This window comes from Meleagris gallopavo, chromosome 10 (genome assembly GCF_000146605.3).
Source record: "Meleagris gallopavo isolate NT-WF06-2002-E0010 breed Aviagen turkey brand Nicholas breeding stock chromosome 10, Turkey_5.1, whole genome shotgun sequence".
In the NCBI taxonomy this organism is placed as follows: domain Eukaryota; kingdom Metazoa; phylum Chordata; class Aves; order Galliformes; family Phasianidae; genus Meleagris; species Meleagris gallopavo.
Genome location: NC_015020.2, coordinates 10,134,221 through 10,155,152, shown reverse-complemented (window position 1 = coordinate 10,155,152; position 20,932 = coordinate 10,134,221). Strand labels below are relative to the sequence as shown.

The following is a 20,932-nucleotide window of genomic DNA, read 5'->3' as shown; positions in this document are numbered from 1 at the left end:
GCAGGTGGACCCAGAGGATGCCGCGAGCTGTGATCGATCCGCGAGGCTCCTGGAATGCATCGAGGGTAACATCCCGAGCCTGTAATAGCCCCACCAGGGGGACGCAGTGCTGGACCTGCTGCTCGCCAGCGCTGGGGAGCCGATCTCAGGACTGGTGTCTGCCCGGGCTCTAGCGGCCATGCAGCAGTGGACAAGGGAAGAGCCTGCGATGTTGTCTATCTGCACTTGAGTAAGGCCTCTGACACAGTTCCCTGTAACGTCCTTCTCTCCAGATTGGAAAGATACAGATATAACAAGCGGACTGTTCGATGGATGAGGAACCAGCAGTGAGATCACACTCACAGAGCGGTGGTCAATGGCTGAGTGTCTGGATGGAGATCGGTGACGAGCAGTGTTCTGCAGGGGTCAGTACTGGTCAGCAGTGGTACAGGGCTCCCTAACGTCTTCATCACTGCATTGACAGTGGGGTCGAGTGCACCCTCAGCAAGATTGCTAATGAGGAGGGCCACAGGTGCGAGCCAAGGGGTGGTACACCTCTCTGTGAGGACAGGCTGAGAGCTGGGGCTGTTCAGCATGGAGAGAAGGCTCCGAAAAGACCTGAGAGACCTGTCAGTGTACACAGGGGCTGCAAAAAGGAGGGAACAGACTCTCCAGCGTGGTCTACTGTGACAGGACAAGGGGAAATGGTTTCAAATTAAAAGCCTCAGAGCAGCCTGGTTGCTAGCAAGAGGCAGAGTGGCTCTTGTCCCTGGCACACCATGGGCACACGGGGCAGGCAGCCCAAAGATGCACAGCGCATGGGAAAAGAAGGATCTCACATGTTATCAGCATCCTTTGTTGCTTTCTTTTCTGTACTTGGAGAAGAAAGTGGTTCTGGTGGTATTTAGTTTGGGCTGAAGGCAATTTTAAGCCTGTCCTTTGGGGGACAAAAGGAGACAGTGGTGAGAAATGCAGACTTATTGCGGTCATCTCTAAGTTCTGAATAATCTCCCTCCAAGAAACAACCCAACAGGGCAAACCGACAGAAGGAGGACAGCAGAGTGTGCCAATGTGCCTCAGGGCTGAGCTCTGTGGGATGACGGGAGGCTGCAAGCTCACCTGTGCACCACTGCTTCTTCCTTCCTGCACAAGCTCTGCCACAAGGCTGGGGCTGTGCCATGCCAAGCTGAGCCAGCAGGGCATCCCTTCTGCAAAAAAAAAAACAAAAACAAAAAACCATCAAGTGGTGTTGGCCTGCATCAGGCTGAGTATGAGTATTGCTAGCAGCTCAACACACTGATCCTGCCCTTCTGCTTCGTGCTGCTGAGGCCACACCAGGAGCACAGTGCCCAGCCCCACAGTACAGGAGGGACATGGAGCCGTTTGGAAGAGAGTGCTGTGAAGGGCCACGAACATGGGGAGAGGCTGAGAGACCTGCCTGTAGAAGGCTCGCGGGAAGCTCATTGATGTGTTCAGACACCTGAAGGGAGGGGGCAAAGAGAACAGAACGGTCTAGTTGGAGGCCAGCAGCTTGCAGTGTACCCTGGAGGTCAGGGGTGCTACAGCCCTGTTGAGCCTCCGCATGGACGATCTGGGTGATGCGGCACTCAGCACAATTGCAGACAGCAAACCTGGGAGCAGCGGCTGCTGATCCACCAAAGGGCGGTGCTGCCATCCAGAGGGACTGGAGAGGTGGGCTGGTGGGAACCTCCTGGAGCTGAGCGAGGAGAAGTGCAGAGTCGTGGCCCTGGGAGGAAAAGCCCAGGCATTCGGAGGGCTCACACGGCTCGGCACAGCTCGGCACTGCACGGCACGGCTCGGCACGGCTGAGCACGAGCCAGCAGGGCGTCCCCGCTGCAAAAAAGCTTGGCAGTGCCATCCCGATGCTGTGCCGAGTTGTGCAGAGCCAGACCGTGCCGAGCCCAGCCGATCCAAGGGAGCCTTCCGGCTGCTGCCGCTGCCCCGGGGCTGCGCTGAGAGGCACCGCAGCACCATCCCGCGGTACGGCCGCCCCTGCCGAGCTGCTGCTGCCGCTGCACGACTTGGGATGCTCGCTGATGAAATTCTCTGCACGGAGCGTCCCGGGGCTAATGCCGGGCTGTCCACCAGGTGTCCCCCAGGACCATCAGCTCCATTTCCGTAACGCTGCTCTCCAGGACATCCCGATGCCTGGGCTTGTTCCTCCCAGGGCCAGGACTCCGCACTTCTCCTCGCTCGGCTCCACCAGCCCACCTCTCCAGTCCCTCTGGATGGCAGCACCGCCCTTTGGTGGATCAGCAGCCGCTGCTCCCAGGCTTGTCATCTGCAGCTGAGAGTGTTCCATCACCCAGATGGTCCAAGCGGAGGTTGACCAGCACCACACTCAGCACTGAGCCCTGGTTATTTCCACTTACTTCCTTAGCTGAGAGGTACCCACCCTTCCCGGTGGGACACACCGCCTGCACACGCCAGGTGCATGCCAGAGCTGCCAGCACCTTCCCATGGCCTCACCTCCTGCATTCTCTGGTCCCATGACCTGCAGTGGCAGACCACATCCTGATGGAAGAGGCCAAAGCTGCTGGAGGCAGGCCCCATTACCAGCACCCCTAGTGCACTACGTCACCCAGCTGTGCCTTCTAGGGATCACACAGAGAAACAGGCTCGAGGTGTACGCTGTCACATCCTTGAGCTCTGCAGCCCAAGGGGTTTCATGAAAGCAATGCTTCTGCCAATCCCCAGGGCCAGCTGAGCACTTAGAGGTAGCCCCAGCAGAAGCCTCTCACCTGGGTCATGGTTAGAGGGCAGGAGGGTGGATGCACAGACTCTTGTGCATTGGCTCCTGTGCCAGGACAGGGAGAGTTCGCTGCCATCTCCATCTGCTGGAGGAGGAAATCCATCCCGAGGAGCTGGGTGACTATGCAGGAAAGCTCATGACACAAATCTGAATTGCCCGATAATTTGAGTGGCTCCCAGCTGACCTCAGCAACGACAATTCTGTTTTTGTCCATGAGTCAAATGGTGCGCAGTGAATGCACACCTGAACCCAGCATGTTGCCTGCAGGAGGCATGCCTGTACCAGCATTCTTCTGCAGGGTGCCCTGGCCAGGCTGGGAGCTTTGTCCAAGCCAGGAATGCTTAGCTGTACCAGCAGGCTGCAACATGCCCTCAGCTTCCTGGGTGGCTCTATTCCACGTGGTAAATGTACCTTGAAGCTGGATGTTGGAGAACCCATGCCAAGCTGAGCTGCACAGGAGCTGAGTTCAGAGCTTGGGCCAGACCACACGTTCTGCTCTGTAGCCATATTATTCTGAAATCCATGTCCCCCAGCTGCTCCAGCCAGAGGGCAAGGGAGGGAAGAGTCCAGCATCCATCTGCATTTCATCCCTCTGTTCTCCCCCCATAGTGCGTGCACACAGCTCTACACATCCTGCCTCATTCGGCTGACTTGCACTGTCACACTGCACACTGTAATTAAATCTGCTCAAGCCCCTGTGATCAATGGGAGGTTCCACCTCATTGGGTTTCAAAACACATTCACCTTGTGCCCACACTGCAGAGCAGAACAATGTGCTCAGTCTGCTGGGCAAAACTATCCTGGGGTTCTGCAGCCAACACCAATGCCCAGCCCAGGAGCCCAGGTCCCTGCCTTGGTGGGGGACAGCCCACAGGGGACACAGGAGCTGAGGAAGCCCTAGGTGACAGCTTCCAGCACTGTTCAACAGCTGGGTGAAGCAAGGAAGCAAAACCCGTTCTGACATCCCAGGCAAAACCCCACTCAAATGTCCTCATAGAGAAGTTGGTTTCCAGGAGCTGCAGGGAAATGCAGGCAGAGCTCCAGGCAGGCAGGCAGCCCCTGTAGGAGCTGCTGGTGCTCAGCACTTGGTAGAATCACGAAGCAAGCACAGGTAACGGCCAGAGTGCCTGTCCTGCTTCTACAAGCTGTGCTCTCACAAAGCTCAAGACACTGCAGCTCAGGCCACAGCTCCCACATGGATGAGGAACTGACCCACCACGTGCCTGCACCCCATCTTCTAGCCTGGAGCACCGATGCTGCACAGCTAAGTGGAAAAGGTGGGGAGCAAAGGCAGATGAGCAAGGGCTGATAAAGAGGTGATTGATACGGCTCCTGGGTCATGCGGAGTGCCGGCAGGACCTGCTGTGGCTGATGACACAGCGCAGCTTGGCACCAGGTGGGGAGCGAGCAGCAGGGCGGGTGTCACGGGGACACATCCACCACGTGCCACCAGCACCACGAGCTGTCCCCTGCAACATATCCGGGACCTAATAACCCCCAGTGTCACCTAGCCTGGCCCTGTGTGTCATGGGACAGCAATGACAGCCACACCAAGGCACCCACGGCCCAGCTGCAGGCCTGTGGGGGGGCACAGGAAAACAACATGGCGGATCCCATCTCTACTTTGGTCCTTAATGGCAGGCAAGGAACCTGCCTGCAGCCAAAGCCAGCAGCAAAACCACCCAGCCCCGTGCCCTGCTGGTTCTTCTCCCCAGAGCTCTTCTGCTCCTGCACGGATCCCTAGAGAGGCTTTATCTCCCCATGAGCAGCCCAGCCCTTCAGTACTGGATCATCCGCCCCTAGCCGGGGCAGCTCCTGCCAAGGACTGCCAACAGCAAAGCTGCCACTGAAAGATTAATACTGGATGTTTTGAAACATGATAGCTGCATTGCACCTGTTTACAGGGACCGACCTGCTTACTGGTGATTCCGTGCTAGAGGGGCAGAACTCATCCAGCCCAGCGGATCTCAGCCTTGCCACTCCCACAACCAGTGCCCTACATAGGTAAAGCCAGCTAAGCTGTAAGTGGTAATAGACCTGAGCTGCACCTGGAGCAAGGCAACTCCTTTGCCTGTGGAGCTAAGAAATCAGTGGCCGCAGACCAGCCACAATGGCTAGCAAAGGAGGAACACAGTCCAGCCATGCAGGATGTTGTGAAACAACCATGGCAAGCTTTCACGCTTAGCACTCACCTCAGAGCATCTCCGGAAGCCCCCAAACCTGCAGAAGACTCCTGCTTCAGCACTGACTCACTATTGCCATTCCAGACTTGTCACTTGTCACATGTCCCTGCATTTTTCACCCGTCTTTGTCACACCTGGCTGTGTGCTCAGGGCAAGAGCTGGTTTTGCTGCATGAAGGACTTGCCAGTTCCACGTGCATAACCCAAGCAGTGCCCTTGACTCACACCTTGGCATTGGTTGGGTCTTCTTTTCCATAGCACACAAGATGAGGAGACAGAAGTGTGCTGGGAAGAGGCTTATGGATGTGTGCAGTACTTGCCTGCTCTCCTTGACCCAGTTGTCATTTCTCCATTACCAGTTTTATGACTGGATGCGCCTCAAGCTAGAAGGATTAGCTGGGGATAAAGCTCCACACACACACACTCTTGTTAGCCAAGAGCAGCACACAAGGAGCCATCAACCCCACAGATGAGCAGCTCAGAGCACAGCCTGACTCTGCTCAGGCAGCTGGGGCAGACACCTGAACCAGGACATGCAGCCGAGCATGGGCCAGAGCCACCAAGAAGGGAAAAGACCACTTTTAGATGGTCTGGGTGCAAAACCTTGAGATTCTGGTCACTGTCTCACTCTGGATGCAGCTGAGCAAGGTGGGCGATGCACCCAAACCGCTCAGCAGCTCAGTGTCCCTGGGCACACCTTGAGCCTAGAACAGCTCCAAACACCTCTTACCTGCCACCCCTGCACCAGACAGCACAGAACAACACAGAATCAGGGCAGGAAGAAGGGATAGGGAATTAGGGAAGCTCAGCCCTCACTTCTCCAGCAACACACACTGACCCGCACGCTCTCTCCAGGGAGCCAAACAAGAAGAGTAAGCAGCTGGGCCGCACCCAGGCATGGGGCAGCTTCCCTTCCAAGGCACCAGGTTCTGCCCATGGTTCCCAGCTGAAAGCCAAGCAAGAAACAGAGCCAGAGCCTCTGTGCAGGCAAAAAGCACGTGTCCCATCCCACCAAGCTCACCTTCTCCAACAACTGTGCAACTTAAGCACACACGAGAAAAATGATCCAAGATCCCACCTATTGTCACACGAGAAAAATGATCCAAGATCCCACCTATTGTCATCAGTCTCTGGCCATCCTGCAAACTGGTTACTTCATCTCAGGCTTAAAAGATTGCACACCAGAAAACATTTGCTTTCTCTACATACATCAATTCATAGAATGGCCTGGGTTGAAAAGAACCATAATGATAATCAAATTTCAACCCCCCTCTCATGTGCAGGGTCACCAACCACCAAACCAGGCTGCCCTGAACCACATCCAGCCTGGCCTCGATTGCCTCTGGGATGGGGCATCCACAACCTCCTTGGGCAACCTGTTCCAGTGTGTCACCAACCTCTGTGTGAAAAACTTCCTCCTAATATCTAACCTAAACCTCCCGTCTCAGTTAAAGACCATTCCTCCTTGTAGTTGACTTCCAGTTGATGGAAAGCTGGCTCCTTGAGATCCCACTGCATTCAAGTCCTTACACATCACAGCTATGGTGTCAAGACTGCACACATTCCTTACTCTATTCCAAACCATGCAGCTGGCTCTGAGAGGAGGCACAAACACCACCTGTGATTACCTTGGCATAAGAACCCTCTGCTTCCCACCTCCCACAAGCTGCACTCATTTCATGATGCATTGTGTCAGACTGTTGTGAGCAATATCTGCTGCTCCATACACTACATCCCAAAGAAGGTAAGAAAGGAAAGAAAGAGCAGGGCACAGCATCCGTAGTACGAGGAATGATGGAGTGTCTCTGACTATGAGAATCCAAAAGCTGTAGTGGATGAATGATACCTACCAAATCCCAGGGCAGAAGCACTGCAGTGTTTGAGAAACATGTCTAAAGCCAATCAAGGGAAAGGCTTAATTACTCTGTAGAACAAGAAGCCAAATAGTGTTGTAAGACAAGGTACACAGAAGCTCAAGGGGAGGCAGGCAGCCAGCCAGCCACTGGCTTGCTATCATTGCCTCCTTTCCTGCCCAGAAAAGTGGGATTACAGCCGTGAGAGGTTCAGTTGAACAAAGCTAGAGCCCAGGTCGGTCCAGGACAGCCTTTCCTGTGGTTAACTGAAGGCTCGCACTCCATCTACTTTACAGAAGTCAGAGCCTGTGCATGCTGAGTCTTCTGCCAGCTCCTGCCTACCTTCCCCCCCAGGGCAGTGCCTGGGCACAGCCAGTGTTCCCAGCAGCACAGTAATTAATCCCTAGTTATGTGACAAGGTAGGTGAGTAAGTGCTGGAGACATCCACTTGTCTCAAGCACTTGAAGCAGGGAAATTGTCTCAGACAAGCGTTCAACGTACAAAACCACACTGAAGTCCTCAGAAGTTACTAATGCCTGGCATTAATTAGAAGGCACGTGAGCAGGTTGCTCACAGCTGCCCTGGGGACCCCTCACTTCCCTGCTACACACAGGTCTGCCCTCCCACCCAGCTCACAGCATCCCATATTGCAGCAAAAAACTCCATCGTATCAAGGACAAGTGAGTGCTGATTATTTATTTGTTGCAGCATTGGAAGTACACCAGGTACTCGTGAGATAGGTAACAGACAGAATACTTATTAAATATAAAAAGATAGTTAAATAGATACAAATAACAGGGTGACCTCATTCTTGCAACAGACAGAGCAGTCAGGCCCTGAAACCCAGCTAACTTCAACAACCTCAGCCTTCCCAATCAGTCATGGCTAGAACATAGGGCCCCAAACCCAAGGGATGGTTCATGTTTTCCAGCAATCCAAAAAGCATCTATCCTCACAGCGGAGGTAAGGGGTGCCATTCCATTTCAGGAACAACCCCTCCTTTTCAGGAGCTTTGCTTTAGGGCCATACACAGCCTGACCTTCAGCAAGGCTCAATCTTGCCAGCCCCTCAGAATGCTGACCCAAGCTCTGGGGTGCAAACAGAAGCAGCTCAGCTGAAGTTGGGCCTTCAAGTATGTCAGGATTAGCCACAGGTCATGAGTTCAAACCATCTCGAAGGACTGGTGGAGCCACACTCACAGCAGCACCCCAGGCTGTTGCCTTCCCCACACCAAGCCACATTCAAACCATGTTTTGAGGCTCCTCTTGAGCTGTACACAGTTCAGTCATGTTTTTAGAAGACAACGCCTCACAGCTGCGTTAGGACAGTTTCCACCTACAGTAGGTCTCCAGTTTTATGTCAGAAAAATCCCATACCAGAAAGACTAAATATTCTTCTTCAGTTCTCACATTTTCATTTTCAGGAACTGTTCACCTTCTTTAGGGAAGGAAGATCAGTGCTGAAGCCATATGCCCACAGAACAGCAGGCACCCCAAGTAGCACCAGAATGAAGGAAGCCCACGTTACTGATAGAAGCCTTAACTCACTAAGAACGAGTTTTATTTAATCTAGGAGATCGCCATATTTCTCTAGAGTTTGCTCCTCCAGTTCCAACAGCTTCTGGTAAAATTTCTCAGCAGTTTCTTCATCCACATCAAGCTGGAAAAGAATAAGAAGGGTACTGAGACATGTCATTAGTAGCGGTCTGTACAGATACTGAGGGCAGCTCTGGATTCTCTAGTGTGGCACCCGAAGGCATCCATCTCCAGGGCACAGCCCAGAGCATATTGTGGGGAAGCATCATAACACACTGATCCTGTTCTGAGCAAGATCTTCACCAGATCAGAGACAGAGCCCGTTCAAGTCGAGCTTGTGGTGCAGCAGTCTCAACCATGACACACTGCCAGAGACCAAAAGTACCTCCAGCTCCCACATTCCCCTGCTACCAACCTGAACGTCAGCTGACACCAGAAGTACTTACCGTTGCCTTTGTTCCCACCTTTCCAGCAGTCCAACAGAGGGATTGCTCAATTAAGGAACAGATAGAACAGAAACAAACACAAACCCTCCTGGCTGGTCCTAAGAGCTTCCAAACTCCAGTATGAGGATGGCAGATGTGCTACTCCAGGAAAACCTCATAGATAGTCCCACATCCCTCTCTGCTGCTCATCACGCAGCTAGTTTCCTCTCCAGCCCCAGGACCTCCATCACCAACTCTTCTGCTCTGTACCAGGCAGCACACTGCAGGACCCCAGCCAAGCCAACCCCCCACAGCAGGAGGCTGCTGCTCTGTTCACCTTTCTAGGCTCCACAAAGCTCTTCCCCAGTCCAGAGGTACAGCTGTGGTACTTGACAAGTGGATCCAGGTATTCTGGCTTCTGCTTGAACAGCCACACCTAGGAAGAATAGCACAGAGTCATACAGGCAGTCCCAACCAAACCTATAGGTAGGGACCCAGCTGCTGGCTGACATGGGTGAAAACACCACGGGTGCTTTCATTAAGCATGGGGAGACTAGATACCTGGAGAAGAAATTCCAAACTGGCTGCCCCCAGCTTCAACCTACCCTGCCTGCATTGCCCTCTGGGTATGCACCTGTGGTTTGACAGCAAGAAGGCAGGGCAACACCCTCCCCATTAGGGAAAGAAGGGGCAGAAGTTTGCCTAAATCCTCCATTCTCTGACAAAGAGACCTGTGGGAACAGCCCTGGTCACTTCTGGCCTCCCAGCACTCCCTGCTGTAAGGGATTCAGAGGAAAAATCCAGCACACAGACCCCATCCCTGTAGAGGGGATCTTAGTTAAAGCCCGCAGGCACTGGGAAGAGCTACCTAAGAGAGAGGGCTGTTAAATTAAATAGTGATGCACTTACATGAGCTTCTGCTCCATTATACGGTGTCAGAGTGTAAGTCTTGGCAAAGAAACGTATCTGATGGGGGAGGAAAAAAAAATACAAGAAAGAATCAGTATTTTGACCCAAGGTTGCTCTGACAAGCCCAACAACACAAGACCATTCACCAGGAGTGTAAATGCTTTCCAAGCTGCCTCCAGTCAATGCTGCACACTTAGAACTGAAGCATCCCTCTGTCCCCACAAGCTTGGTTCCCTGGGCCACCCACTAGACCAGCAAGCCTCACTCCACAGGCAGGAGGCGGCAGGCAACAAGGCAAGCACACAGACACTTTGCCTCCTGCCCTGTGTTGTTGTGATATGGCTGGAGACCAAGTGGGTCTGCAACACCACCAGTGCTGAGAACAAGTGAGAAGGCACTGCCTTCTCCATTGACTGGAGAAAGGTGATCTGCCAGGATCAGCCACTGCCTGCTCAGGCAGCGGGGGTAGGCATCCTGCAGCAGGGCCAGAACTGCACTGAGTCCAGAAAGCTGAAGCTATAGGAAGAAATGCAAAGGCAGCTTTTGGGGGACGGGAAAAGGGACAGAGAGCAAACAACTTGGCATTTTTGGTGTGTTCTTTCTGTGCCTCTAAGAAAGTCAAAGACTGTTGCAAAAACAAACAGCATGTCAAGGAATGAGGGACAGGCTTTGTCCAGAACTCCACTACTGCTGAAAAGCATGTTATTTTGCAAGCCCACACCAGGCAGGCATTGGGAGTCTCGCTGATGCTGCTGCAGCTGAAAGGCTGAGCTCTATCTGTGTGCAGTACTTCCCAGCAGCAGACTTCTTTGAGGATCTCTGCTGGAAAAACCAGGACCTGCCCTATAGTACCCAAAGGCAGGTTGGCAAGACATGGATACACCTTCTGTTTCTCCTTCCCACAAGGAACCTACAGCAGAATAAAGACTCCCAGTGTCAAGCAGACACAGCAAGGCTTCATTCTCCAAGCTGTGCTTTGCACCTTCACTGGAAGAACAGCCCACAAGAAGCAGACACTCAAAGTCCTGAAAGCCAGGACAACAGAGCACATAACAAGAGCAGCAGCACCTACCTGATGGAGGTTAAAGGGGTGTCATTAACTCTCCCCTCTGTGCCCCATGCTTCAAGAAGCTCCTAAAGGAGGAGACTGCCATCTCTCTCCTTAGAGGGAGCCTGCTGCTCCAGAAGGCCAGAGGGTTGCTTTGAGGAACCACCAGCCCCTCAAATAAGTCAGCAAGTTGCCCACGCAGGGCATGGCTGCCCAATTCAACTGAAGAGCTACAGAGCCATAGTAGTAGTGAGAAGCCACAAGCAGGTTGCTCCAAAGAGCTCCCTCAAACCAGCTAAGAGCCTCTTACCAAAAACATGATGGGCATGAGCAGCACCCACAGAAAAACTGGCAGAATTCGGAAGGTCATGTTGGACATAACGAGGCCAGGACAAACAACACTGGAATACAGACCCTGCAGAGAAGAAACCGAGTCAGTTTGTAATTACACAACAGTAAAGAAGGGCTCCTACCCCCTCCCTCTGGCAGAATCTGTACCTCAAGTGCACCAATGGGCACATGCACCTGAGACGAGTGGCCAGCACTTCAGCCCTTTGCTCTTTAAGACCAATTCTTTGGTTTCAATAGAAAACTGAAGTTTGCAAGGTAGGAATCTCTCCTAAAAGCTTCTGCTATCAGAAATACTCTGTAGTGGATGGCCCAAGCAGGAAGACCTGTGGCTGACAGCCTGCATGCCCCACCAGTGCAGCCACAGCCAGTTCCTACGCATGCATTAAGGCGCATATCTGATTGCTGTGAACTAATGCAGCAAGGCAACAACAATGTAACAATAATTACAAATAGCAGCTGCTCATTAAGTCCTTCAGACACATAAATCCCATTGTCACCTGCTTATTAAATTTCCTGTTCAGAACCACACTTGTCAGGTCAGTGGCATATTTGGAGGAACTGTATGATTCCTGCCCCTTGGCATGCTGATAGTCAGACAGGCTGAAGGCAGATTCCCTTGCATTGCTGGAGGAGGTCCAGATGAGTCGTGATGGCTTTTCATTACCACAGAGCAGAGACTCAAGCTGACGAATCTGAAAAAGAATTATCACCACAATTGTAAAGCTTTATGACATCGTTTCACCATACTGAAAAGCTGCTAGCTCAGCTTTCCTAGTAATGGCCAACCTTCATAGGTGGGCCACACATGAGCCACACCAAGCTGTGCAGGGAGTGCTGAAAAAGCAACCAGAGCTCAGGTGCAGCTTCAGCCCATGTTTCCCCAGGAAGCTGTACAGGCAGTGGCAGTGTTCTGCAAAGCTCAGAGGAACACCTCAGAAGTCCACAGAGCCAAGCCTTGGTGGCCTCCTTGGAGAGGAAAAGAGCTGTGCCTGGTTTACCTCTACCCACTGACTACAGTGAGCTTTAGATTTCATTAATCCTTACAACAACTCTGTGACCACTGAGAGCTATTTCAACATGGCAGGAGACCTTTCTCCTATCACTCTTTATCTGTCAGCCTGAGCTTACATCAGGATCAGAACCTGTAAGGCAGAAGCCACATCAGCACACACTGTGCTGTGTTACCCAGACCCACAGCCCAACCTTCGCAATGCCTCACCAGGATGAAGTGCCCAAAGAGGTTGGTGGTAAACACCTCCTGCAGCCCGTCCCCATTCAGTCTGTCTGTCTGTGTCATGATGCCTTCTGCAGTGGTCAGCATATGGAGCACCTTCCTGGATACCAAGGGTAGAAAACAGAGAGGAAGCATTCAGATATGAAAACCGATCTCAGGCATGGAACAAAGACCTATTAGCAGATGAGGAAAGCAGCCTAGTGTCTACACTGAGCACCCAGCTGTATCAGAATCCATCCCATAACTTTGATCCTCAGCTCAGCTCTCCCATTAACAGCCTGCTATCACAGCATCACAAAACACCGTGACCTACAGCTGGGAAACCAAAAAGCAGAGAAACAAAACCCAGTGAGAGCACACTTCATCCCCCAAGAACACACAAGTATTTCTCACTCCTCCCCAGGCCTGGGCTGAGCACCAACCTCCCCTCCAGCCCACAGCTGGCCCTACAGCAGTGCTCAGGCACACGCAGGGTTCCCTCAGAACAGCCACACTTCCTGGTGCTCCAGGGCAAAGGTTTTAGACTGAACGAGTGAGGATTTCAGTCAAACATAAGGATCTTCTCTATGGTGGCAAAGCCCTGGCATAGGCCACCCAGAGAAGTTGGGGATGTCCCATCTGTGGAAGCGTTCAAGGCCAGGTTGCACGGGAACCTGGGCAGCCTGACCTGATGGGCACCTACAGATCCCTTCCAACCTGAGCTAAGTACTGTGATGCTAAGCTGAGTTACGGTCCATCAGCTTGGACCCTTGCTCACCAACCCCTCGAGTCAGGGCCAGCTCACAGTAGCACCCACATCCTTACCCGGTCAGGAGCCCCTTCCAGAGGGCCTTGAAGTTCACATGAGGGTTGGGCATGATGCCGGCATTGAGGTAGACAAAATCCAGGCGCTGGAACCTGTAGGGAGAACAAGACAGCGGGGTGAGCAGCACAGGGAGACACGGTAGGGTCAGATGGGGACAGCAGGGTTACCCACTCACCTGCAGCGCAGCTCCTGCGCGGCACGCAGCACGGAGGCCAGGTTGCCCAGGTCTACCTCCACGGTGGAGACCTGCGCGGCGGGGTACTCCTGCAGCACCAGGTCCCGCGTGGCCTCTGCCTTCTGGGTGTTGCGGCAGGCGAGGCACAGGTGGATGCGTCCATCCTCCCCCAGCAGCCGCCGGCACAACGCCAGCCCCACGCCGCTGCAACGGCACGGTGATCAGCGTCAAGCGCCAAGGGCCAAACTACCCCTCCCCAAACCCCCACACCCCGAGACCTCCGGACCCACGCGCTCACCCGCTGGCTCCCGTCACTAGCACCACGCGCTCCATCTCGGTCCGGATCTCGCTCCCGGCTCGCCCGCTACCGCTGCCCTATATCCACTACCCGCCCTCTCCTCCTGCCTACGTCATCGCCCCGCCTCCCTCCTCGACCAATGGGTGCAGGCGGAGGGGGCGTGGTCGCACGGCCGGTGGCGTGATGGTGGGGCGAGAAGCGGGGCGGGGCGAGAGGGAGGTTATGGGCGTGGTCTGTTAGGCCCCGCCCACTTCCGCACTCTCTCGCCCCGCCCATCGGGCGCCCTGTCCCCACGTGTCACCCGGGTGCCCCAAGGAAACCACGACACCGAGCATCTCTTCAGCGGGTTCTCCCGTATATACAGGTGCTTCTACTGAATATATACATGCCTCAGCAATAGGGTACTGCGAATGGTGCCGCAATGAAGTAAGGGTGTAAAAAAAAGTCAGAGGGGTCCGTGCACCCTGAAATCCACAGTTCCTCCTGCCCACATGCAGGGATCTGATGGCGCACGGCGAGGAACCGGATGGGTTCCCTTAAAGCACGTGGTCCTGGGCCCACAAAGTCACTGTCCCCAATAAATAACCTCTGTCCAGCCCGCAGCGCTCCCAGCTCGGAGCCCCGGGGCCGTGCTGCCCTGTGCTCCCCCTGCCGCACTGGGGCTCTCCTCCTGGGAAGTGGTGCCCGCTGAGCACGGGTCACTCCTCGGTGGCCGCCTCCTGCAGCTGGCGGTGCAGGTCCTGGAAGGACGGACGGTCTTTAGTGTCCCGTCTCCAGCAGCTCAGCATTAGCTTATAGACAGAATCAGGGCACAGTGCAGGCTTGGGAAGGTATGTCTTCAAAACAAAAGGCAAAAAGAGAGAGTTAGCACCATGTACAACCAACGGACAACAGCAAAATCATAAAATCACAGAATCGTTTGAGTTAGAAGGCCATCTGGTCCCATTCCCCTGCACTGAACAAGGGACACCCACAGCTCCACCAGATGCTCAGAGCCCCGTCCTGCCTGACTTTGGGTGTCTCCAGGGACGGGGCAGCCACCACCTCTCTAGGCAACTTGTGCCACTGCCTCACCATACTGGCCCTAGGGAGCCCAATTCCCCCGTGCACCAGGACTTCATGTTCATGGCAAAGAGCCGCCAGACTCCCCATCCATCCCCTTAGCATCCTGATGGTTTGATGGCTGGACAAAGTGATCTCTTCCAACCTCAATGACTCTACGGTTCTACTATTCTCCCCAGGCCTGTAGCTCCCACCCAGCACTGCCTGTCCCATTCCTACCTGCCGGCCCTGGTCCCGGAAGAACTCTCCGGTGTTCTCGATGACCTGCTCATCAGACAGCTGTGAGTAGGGCTGCTCCCGGCACAGCGTGAAGGTCTCCCACAGCGTCACGCCAAATGCCCACACATCACTGGCCGTGGTGAATTTGCCCTGGCAGGAATAAGCAGAGCGGGATTGAGATGAGCAACACCCTACAGCCCCATGGCTCCTAATGCCTGGAGATCAAAGCCTCCTGAATCTCCCAGTTCCGTGCCCAGCATAGGGACAGAGCATGACCGCAATGCTCTCATCCCATCTCCCAAAGGGATCCCTTTCCCCTTGTGTCTCCCAAGGCCACCCGCCAGGCACAGGGCGTGACCCATCCAAGATGAAGACCCCACAGGCTGACCCGTGACACTTGGCCGTACCAGCAGGATGCTCTCCCAGGACATCCAGCGGATGGGCAGCACGGCGCGGCCCTGGATGCGGTAGTAGTCCCCGCTGTAGAGGTTCCGGCTCATGCCGAAGTCGGCGATCTTGATGGTGTACCTCTTGCCCACCAGGCAGTTGCGCGTGGCCAGGTCACGGTGCACAAAGTTGAGGGAGGACAGGTATTTCATGCCAGAGGCGATCTGGGTGGCCATGAAGCGCAGGTCACTGTAGCTGGAGACACCGAGCAGGGCTGAGGGGCTGGGCGACATCGGCTCCCCCGCCGTCCCTGTGCCCCCACCCACAGCACTACCTGATGGTGGGCACCTGGGCGTCGGGAGGGCTCTGTGCCTCGTGGCGGGACAGAAACTGGTTGAGGTCACCGTTCTCCATGTATTCAGTGATCATGCACAGCGGGTCGTCCGTGATGCACACCGCCAGCAGTCGGATGATGTTGGGGTCCTTGAGCCGTGACATGATCTTGATTTCCTTCAGGAAATCATTCCTTTCCCGAACAGAAACCACAGGGATCAGACACCCCGGCATGGTGGGGTGAAGTGCCTGATAATCAAAGGACATGGCAGGGGGACCCTCCCCTTGGCCTGGGGTGGCGTGGGATGGGCTCTGTGGGCAGGGGATGGGAAGGACCCATGGCACATAAGTGTGCTGGAAGCTGGGGACGCTGCCCAGAGGATACAGCTGTCCCACCAGGGGCTGTGCTATGAGAGCAGTACCTGGCATTCTTGTTGGCATCGGCCCGCAGCATCTTCACAGCCACTAGAACGGGGCAGTTGGGGCTGGCATCCAAGCCCTCCAGGGTGAATTCCTTGTCCGTGAACTTCTCCATGCCCTCCACCTCACAGAGATGAACCTGGGAAGGAGGCCACAGATGGGCATCACCTCCAGCAGTGGTCTCCTTCGGTCACCACAAGGACCAGCTCCATCTATCCCAGCCCACGGAGGCTTTGTGCCTGCCAGCTTCAGCTCACCTCCCCAAACTGGCCCTCCCCTAGCTTCTCCTTGAAGGTCAGCAGCTTCCTGGGGAACTCCTCGACGGCCACGTCCTTGCCAGACAGCAGGTCCATGGTGAGGGCTGGCACCGAGTAGGTGTTGCCACCCGTGACGCCCTGCAGGTTCACAATCTCAGCCTCGGCGTAATGTGGGACACCCTCGGGGCCGCTGGCTGGGGATGGCTTCACGAGGCCACTGCAGCCTGGGGAGACAGTGGGGATGATCCTGCCATGGGCGTGCAGCCCACAGGGCATGGGGCAGCTCCCACCCAGCACTATGCCCATCACACTGCAGCACTGCAGTGAGTCCAGGAGGACCTCCCGTTCCTTACCTGTGTCCTCCTCACCCGCCGTGAACTCAGGCAGCTTGCGAATCAGGCGTGAGGGTTCCTGGTAGTCCGGACCCAAGGGAAATATGCGGTCATAGGTGGAATTGGACTCGTGTTCGCTGGAGGAGGAGGAGCGATTGTGGTTGAACATGCTGGATTCACTGGGCAGGGAGAGGCTGACGGTCATCTCATCATCCAACATCCTCCGTGATGCCTGTGGGAGGGGGTGAGGAAGGAGAGAGTTGGGATAGGACCCCCGTGCGTGCTGTCCCATGGGGTCCTCTGGGCAACAACAGATCCCATCACCACAGCCATGGCTAACCCTGAGCCCACACTCAGAGACCCTCTCTTGTGCCCTGTCCCATAATAGTGGAATGGGGAGGGCGCGTGTCCTTGCATATCCCCACTTGTCCCTCAGCCAGTCCCCCTCTGTCATCTGGCCCCATGGAGAAGCATTTGGAATGGTCACCTCAACTAGCTGGGGATGGCACAGAGGCCCAGCAGCTGTCCCATGTGCACTCACCTTCTCCAGCATCTTCTGCCAGAATTGCCGCCACAGAATGATGACTATGATGGCCACCAGGATGAAGATGATTGCCACCAGGCACCCGATCAGGATGCGTGTGTTGCTATCATCCATCTTGAGCGTGGGGTCTGGCAGGAGGGGACAATACACGCTTGGTCACTCTGGGGTGAAGGGACAAACCCTGCACCCTTTGCTCCATCGGATGAGGCAGATCTTCCCCTTTTGGAGCCTCCGTGCATCTTCCCAAGAGAAGGTGACCCCAGCCTCCACCAGGTTTGGTGCAAGATGCTTTTTGGTGCCTTACCGTATGTGGTGGGGGCCATGGGCATCTCCGGGGGAACTGCTGAGTTGTTGTACATGGCTGCATCTGGCAAGAGAGGAGATTGTTAAGGATGGGTTGGATATTAGGAAAAATTCCTTCTCTGAAGAGTGGTGAGGCACTGGCACAGGCTGCTCGGGGTGGGGGTGGTGGAGTCACTATCTCTGGAGGTGTTCAAGAACCACCTGCATCTGAGATGTGGCACTGAAGGACATGGTTTAGTTGGCACAGTTGGGATTGGTTGGCGGTTGGACTAGCTGATCTTAGAGCTCTTTTCCAACCATTCTAAGGACAGGAACAGAAGCACCCCACAGCCCTGCTTTCCCCACGAGCCCCAGGAGGAGCCTGCAAGGCTGTGGTACCCGACTGGAAGGTGATCTCGCTGAACATCATCCAGGTATCAGCAAAGTAGTACTGGCACTTGATGGCGCTGGCCATGCGGTGCAGCAGGGGCACGGTGACGAAGCGGGCACTGGGGTTGACATCGTCCAGCACCAGCACCGAGGAGATGGCGTTGGGCTCCCACTCGCTGGCGTCGGATCGGAAATAGCACTGCACTTCCTTGAAGATCTTCACCCCTTTGGCGAACATGTTGTTGCAGTGCACCTGTAGGGCAACTCGTCAGCGTGGCACGTGGAGGGGACGGGGACGGGGAGCGCGGGGCATGCGGACCTTCATTGTGGTGAAGTTCCTGATGCGGTCGAACTCGAAGGTGATCTCCACGTAGCCGCCGGCGGTGCTCTCATTGCGCCAGCCCACATAGTCATAGCCTGGCCAGACGTGGTACTCGTGGGTCTGTGTGAAGTCATCCAGCCCCGACACGCCATCTGTCAGCTGGCCCAGGCCCTCTGTCATGCTGGCATGGGGACAGGGGCACTCTGTGAGCCATACCTTTACTCTCACCAGGTGAGCTCTACCATGAGACCCTCTGATTCCTGCCCAAGACTCTGGTCCTCACCTGTACCCGAAGGCCCCATCATACACAGAGTCGTTGAGGTAAATGACGGTACCGCTGGGTAGGACAAGCTGCTGCCCGGCCGGAGCACTGTAGGACACCAGCCCATCTGTGGGGAAGGGACAGTAAGCCCAGCCCCAATGGGTGGACGGACAGACAGACAGACAGGCACCCACCAAGCCATGCACAGCCGTACAGCTCCACACGCAGGCACACATTCATGGAGTGGTCGGTGACGGGGATGAAACGGACGAAGCGTGCAATGAGCGGTGGCTCCAGATCCTTGAGGATGATGTCGTAGGGGTTGGAGTTTCCATCCAGGACCTAGGGGACAGAACCCAATGGGCAAAACAAGATGCTGAGGCATGGGGCAGGCTGTGCTTTGCAGCCTTCTCACCTGCTTCCCGTGCCGGTTCCGCCAGGAGATCCAGCGGGTGCCATCTCGGCTGTAGTTGATCTTGTACATAGGGGCAAACTCATTGCCGTGCCCCCCGGCGTGACGGCCCTGGGTGCCCACCAGGGTGATGAAATGCAGGGCACGCAGGTCGATCTGCAGGAACTCCTTCAGGTCGTCAGGCTCTACTGGGATCTCGGGGCACCAGGCACCATCACCCTCCTCCGAGTCCAGCCTGAGACAGCATGGGGAGGGCTCAGGGGTGGCCAGTGTCAACCTCATGCCCCAGCAGATCCTGCCCCCTCTCAGCCCTCCCTGCCCATGCCCACACTCACCGTCCATACTTGGCGGCCGTGGATTCAGACCACTGGCTGGAGGCTGAGATGTCCTCATCGGGGATGTGCCCACCCGACATTCCCAGGGGGTACCGGCACACAGCTGCCCAAAAGCACATAAGCAGTGGTGGGAGAGGCCTCCATCCAGACTCTACTCACCCCAGATTCCACTTGCAGCCCCCTGCTCTTGGCCATGCTGCTCCCCGGCCTACGTATGGGTCAAAGTCAGGTGCTCACCCACCTGCCTGCCTCACAGGGAGTGGAAAAAGTACCAGGATGGGCGGGTGGGCTGCATCCCCTGTGCAGCACTACATCCACACTACTCCCAAGGGATTGTTATTTCGCACCTGGCTGCCAGGAGCGCTGCTGAAAGGCCACTTGTCTGGCCCTGTTTACCATCTCTCTGCCAGCTCCAGCCCGCAGCACTCCCCCCGCAACCAGAGGGCATGGAGCAGTGCAGAGCTGGGCGATGCCAAGCCCCAGTGGAGCACACTGTGGTCTCGTGTGGAGGGGTGGGCACAGAGAGCTGTGTGCCTCCCTGCACAACTTGGCACGCACTGCAAGGCAGCCCACTGAATTTCCAAACTGTAAACCTGGCTGAGGGGGCAGCCAGCCCGGCTGGATGAGGCCAAACATACCCATGGCCCTACTAGGGGCCATGCCCCAGCCCCGTAGCCTCTGGCTGTTGCCCAGCTCCCACTTACCGGGGTTGACCTGGGCTCTGGCTGCCAGCAGGATGCACAGCAGAAGCAGCAGCAGGGCAGCTCTGGGCAGGGCCGGCATGGCGAGAGTCCTGCAGAGACACGACCAGAGGGTCACAGCTTTGCTGCTGGGATGGGTTGAGCATCCCCTGCACTCAGAGGCACCCCGATGCCATAACCCCAATGCCAACAGGGCCATAAGAGCCACGCGAAGCCTCCAGCAGCCCAGTTCAGGACTGGCACAGTCCTGAACCCAAGGGCAGAAGCACCAGGGATGGCCATAAAAGCAAGGCATTGCACAACCTCATCTTGTATGGCAGTAGTATCACATTGCAGAGCATAGTTTCATTGCCTTCTGGCTCCGAGAGATAATAACAGGTAATTGCCTGAGATTTATAGGGTATTTACTGAGTTGGTTCTTGTGGCAGAGCCGAGCTTGGTGCTGCTGGAACAGAGGGAGGATGCAGCGAGCACAGCCCATGTGCAAAGGGAGAGTTCCACAGCAGCACAAACACACCCCCTGACTTACAGCAATCCTTTCTTTCCCTTTTCTTCTCTCCCTTTTGGAAAAGCACGTATGTTGTTGCCCTTTTTCCTGCTGACGGCTCGGAAAATGCAGGGAGCGGGCCGAGCTGCCAGCCTGGAGCTTCAACCACACGGCTCCAGGCGAGCACAAGGCTCCCGTTGGTGATGGCCAACTCCTCCAACGCTAAAATCTCAATTTCCTTCTGCATTCCAAGGGACATCTGCAGACATTTTTCCCACTATTCTTTCAGGCTGAGTAAACCCTGTAAGCATCAGGGGACCAGATGCCGCTGTCTCTGAAGGCGCCGGGTTTCTATTTGGGCAGACGCAGGGAGCGCTGGCGGTCCCACCAGGAGCAGCAGCAGGACGGTGGCACAGGCGGAGGTACCGAGCATTGGCACAGCAGCTGGAAATGGGTTTTGTTCCACCACTCTGACAAAAGTGACCACTCTGTCTGAACAGCTTTGCTGAAGTTTTCTGACCGTTGGAAATTTTTACTGCACAGCGTATTTGGAGTTCCTCCCTGGCACCTTCTGCTGCTTCTGAGCTTCCCTCTTCCGCTTCAATTTTATTTATTTATTT

The 20,932-nt window shown here is 55.3% G+C and overlaps 4 protein-coding genes across 4 annotated transcripts in view; 1 reads left to right on the top strand and 3 right to left on the bottom strand.

The window, feature by feature from the left end:
• The window catches only part of UAP1 (UDP-N-acetylglucosamine pyrophosphorylase 1), a 7,145-nt gene extending 4,395 nt beyond the window's left edge, over window positions 1-2,750 (bottom strand). The window contains exon 1 of the mRNA XM_010715902.2: window positions 2,742-2,750. Within this exon, the coding sequence (XP_010714204.1) occupies window positions 2,742-2,750 (9 nt within the window). The remainder of the gene's footprint in view (window positions 1-2,741) is intronic.
• Window positions 2,751-7,457: 4,707 nt separating this feature from the next.
• Window positions 7,458-13,778, bottom strand: HSD17B7 (hydroxysteroid 17-beta dehydrogenase 7). Its single transcript, XM_003208611.4, has 9 exons — window positions 13,568-13,778; window positions 13,270-13,473; window positions 13,094-13,186; window positions 12,275-12,389; window positions 11,553-11,747; window positions 11,015-11,119; window positions 9,657-9,713; window positions 9,085-9,183; window positions 7,458-8,446 (listed from the first exon to the last, which is right to left on the bottom strand). The coding sequence occupies exons 1-9, from the start codon at window positions 13,600-13,602 to the stop codon at window positions 8,351-8,353; spliced, it is 999 nt and encodes a 332-aa protein (XP_003208659.1). The 5' UTR covers window positions 13,603-13,778; the 3' UTR covers window positions 7,458-8,350.
• Window positions 13,779-13,900: 122 nt separating this feature from the next.
• On the bottom strand, window positions 13,901-19,939 carry DDR2 (discoidin domain receptor tyrosine kinase 2). Its single transcript, XM_019618543.2, has 16 exons — window positions 19,829-19,939; window positions 19,125-19,227; window positions 18,793-19,024; window positions 18,572-18,719; window positions 18,399-18,504; window positions 18,113-18,296; window positions 17,803-18,046; window positions 17,426-17,488; window positions 17,119-17,249; window positions 16,599-16,809; window positions 16,246-16,469; window positions 15,991-16,127; window positions 15,570-15,761; window positions 15,256-15,490; window positions 14,849-14,998; window positions 13,901-14,403 (listed from the first exon to the last, which is right to left on the bottom strand). The coding sequence occupies exons 1-16, from the start codon at window positions 19,905-19,907 to the stop codon at window positions 14,266-14,268; spliced, it is 2,577 nt and encodes an 858-aa protein (XP_019474088.1). The 5' UTR covers window positions 19,908-19,939; the 3' UTR covers window positions 13,901-14,265.
• A 695-nt stretch (window positions 19,940-20,634) lies between these two features.
• ATF6 (activating transcription factor 6) overlaps window positions 20,635-20,932 on the top strand; it is a 72,047-nt gene continuing 71,749 nt past the window's right edge. Inside the window, 1 exon segment of the mRNA XM_010715686.3 lies at window positions 20,635-20,734. Within this exon segment, the coding sequence (XP_010713988.2) occupies window positions 20,635-20,734 (100 nt within the window).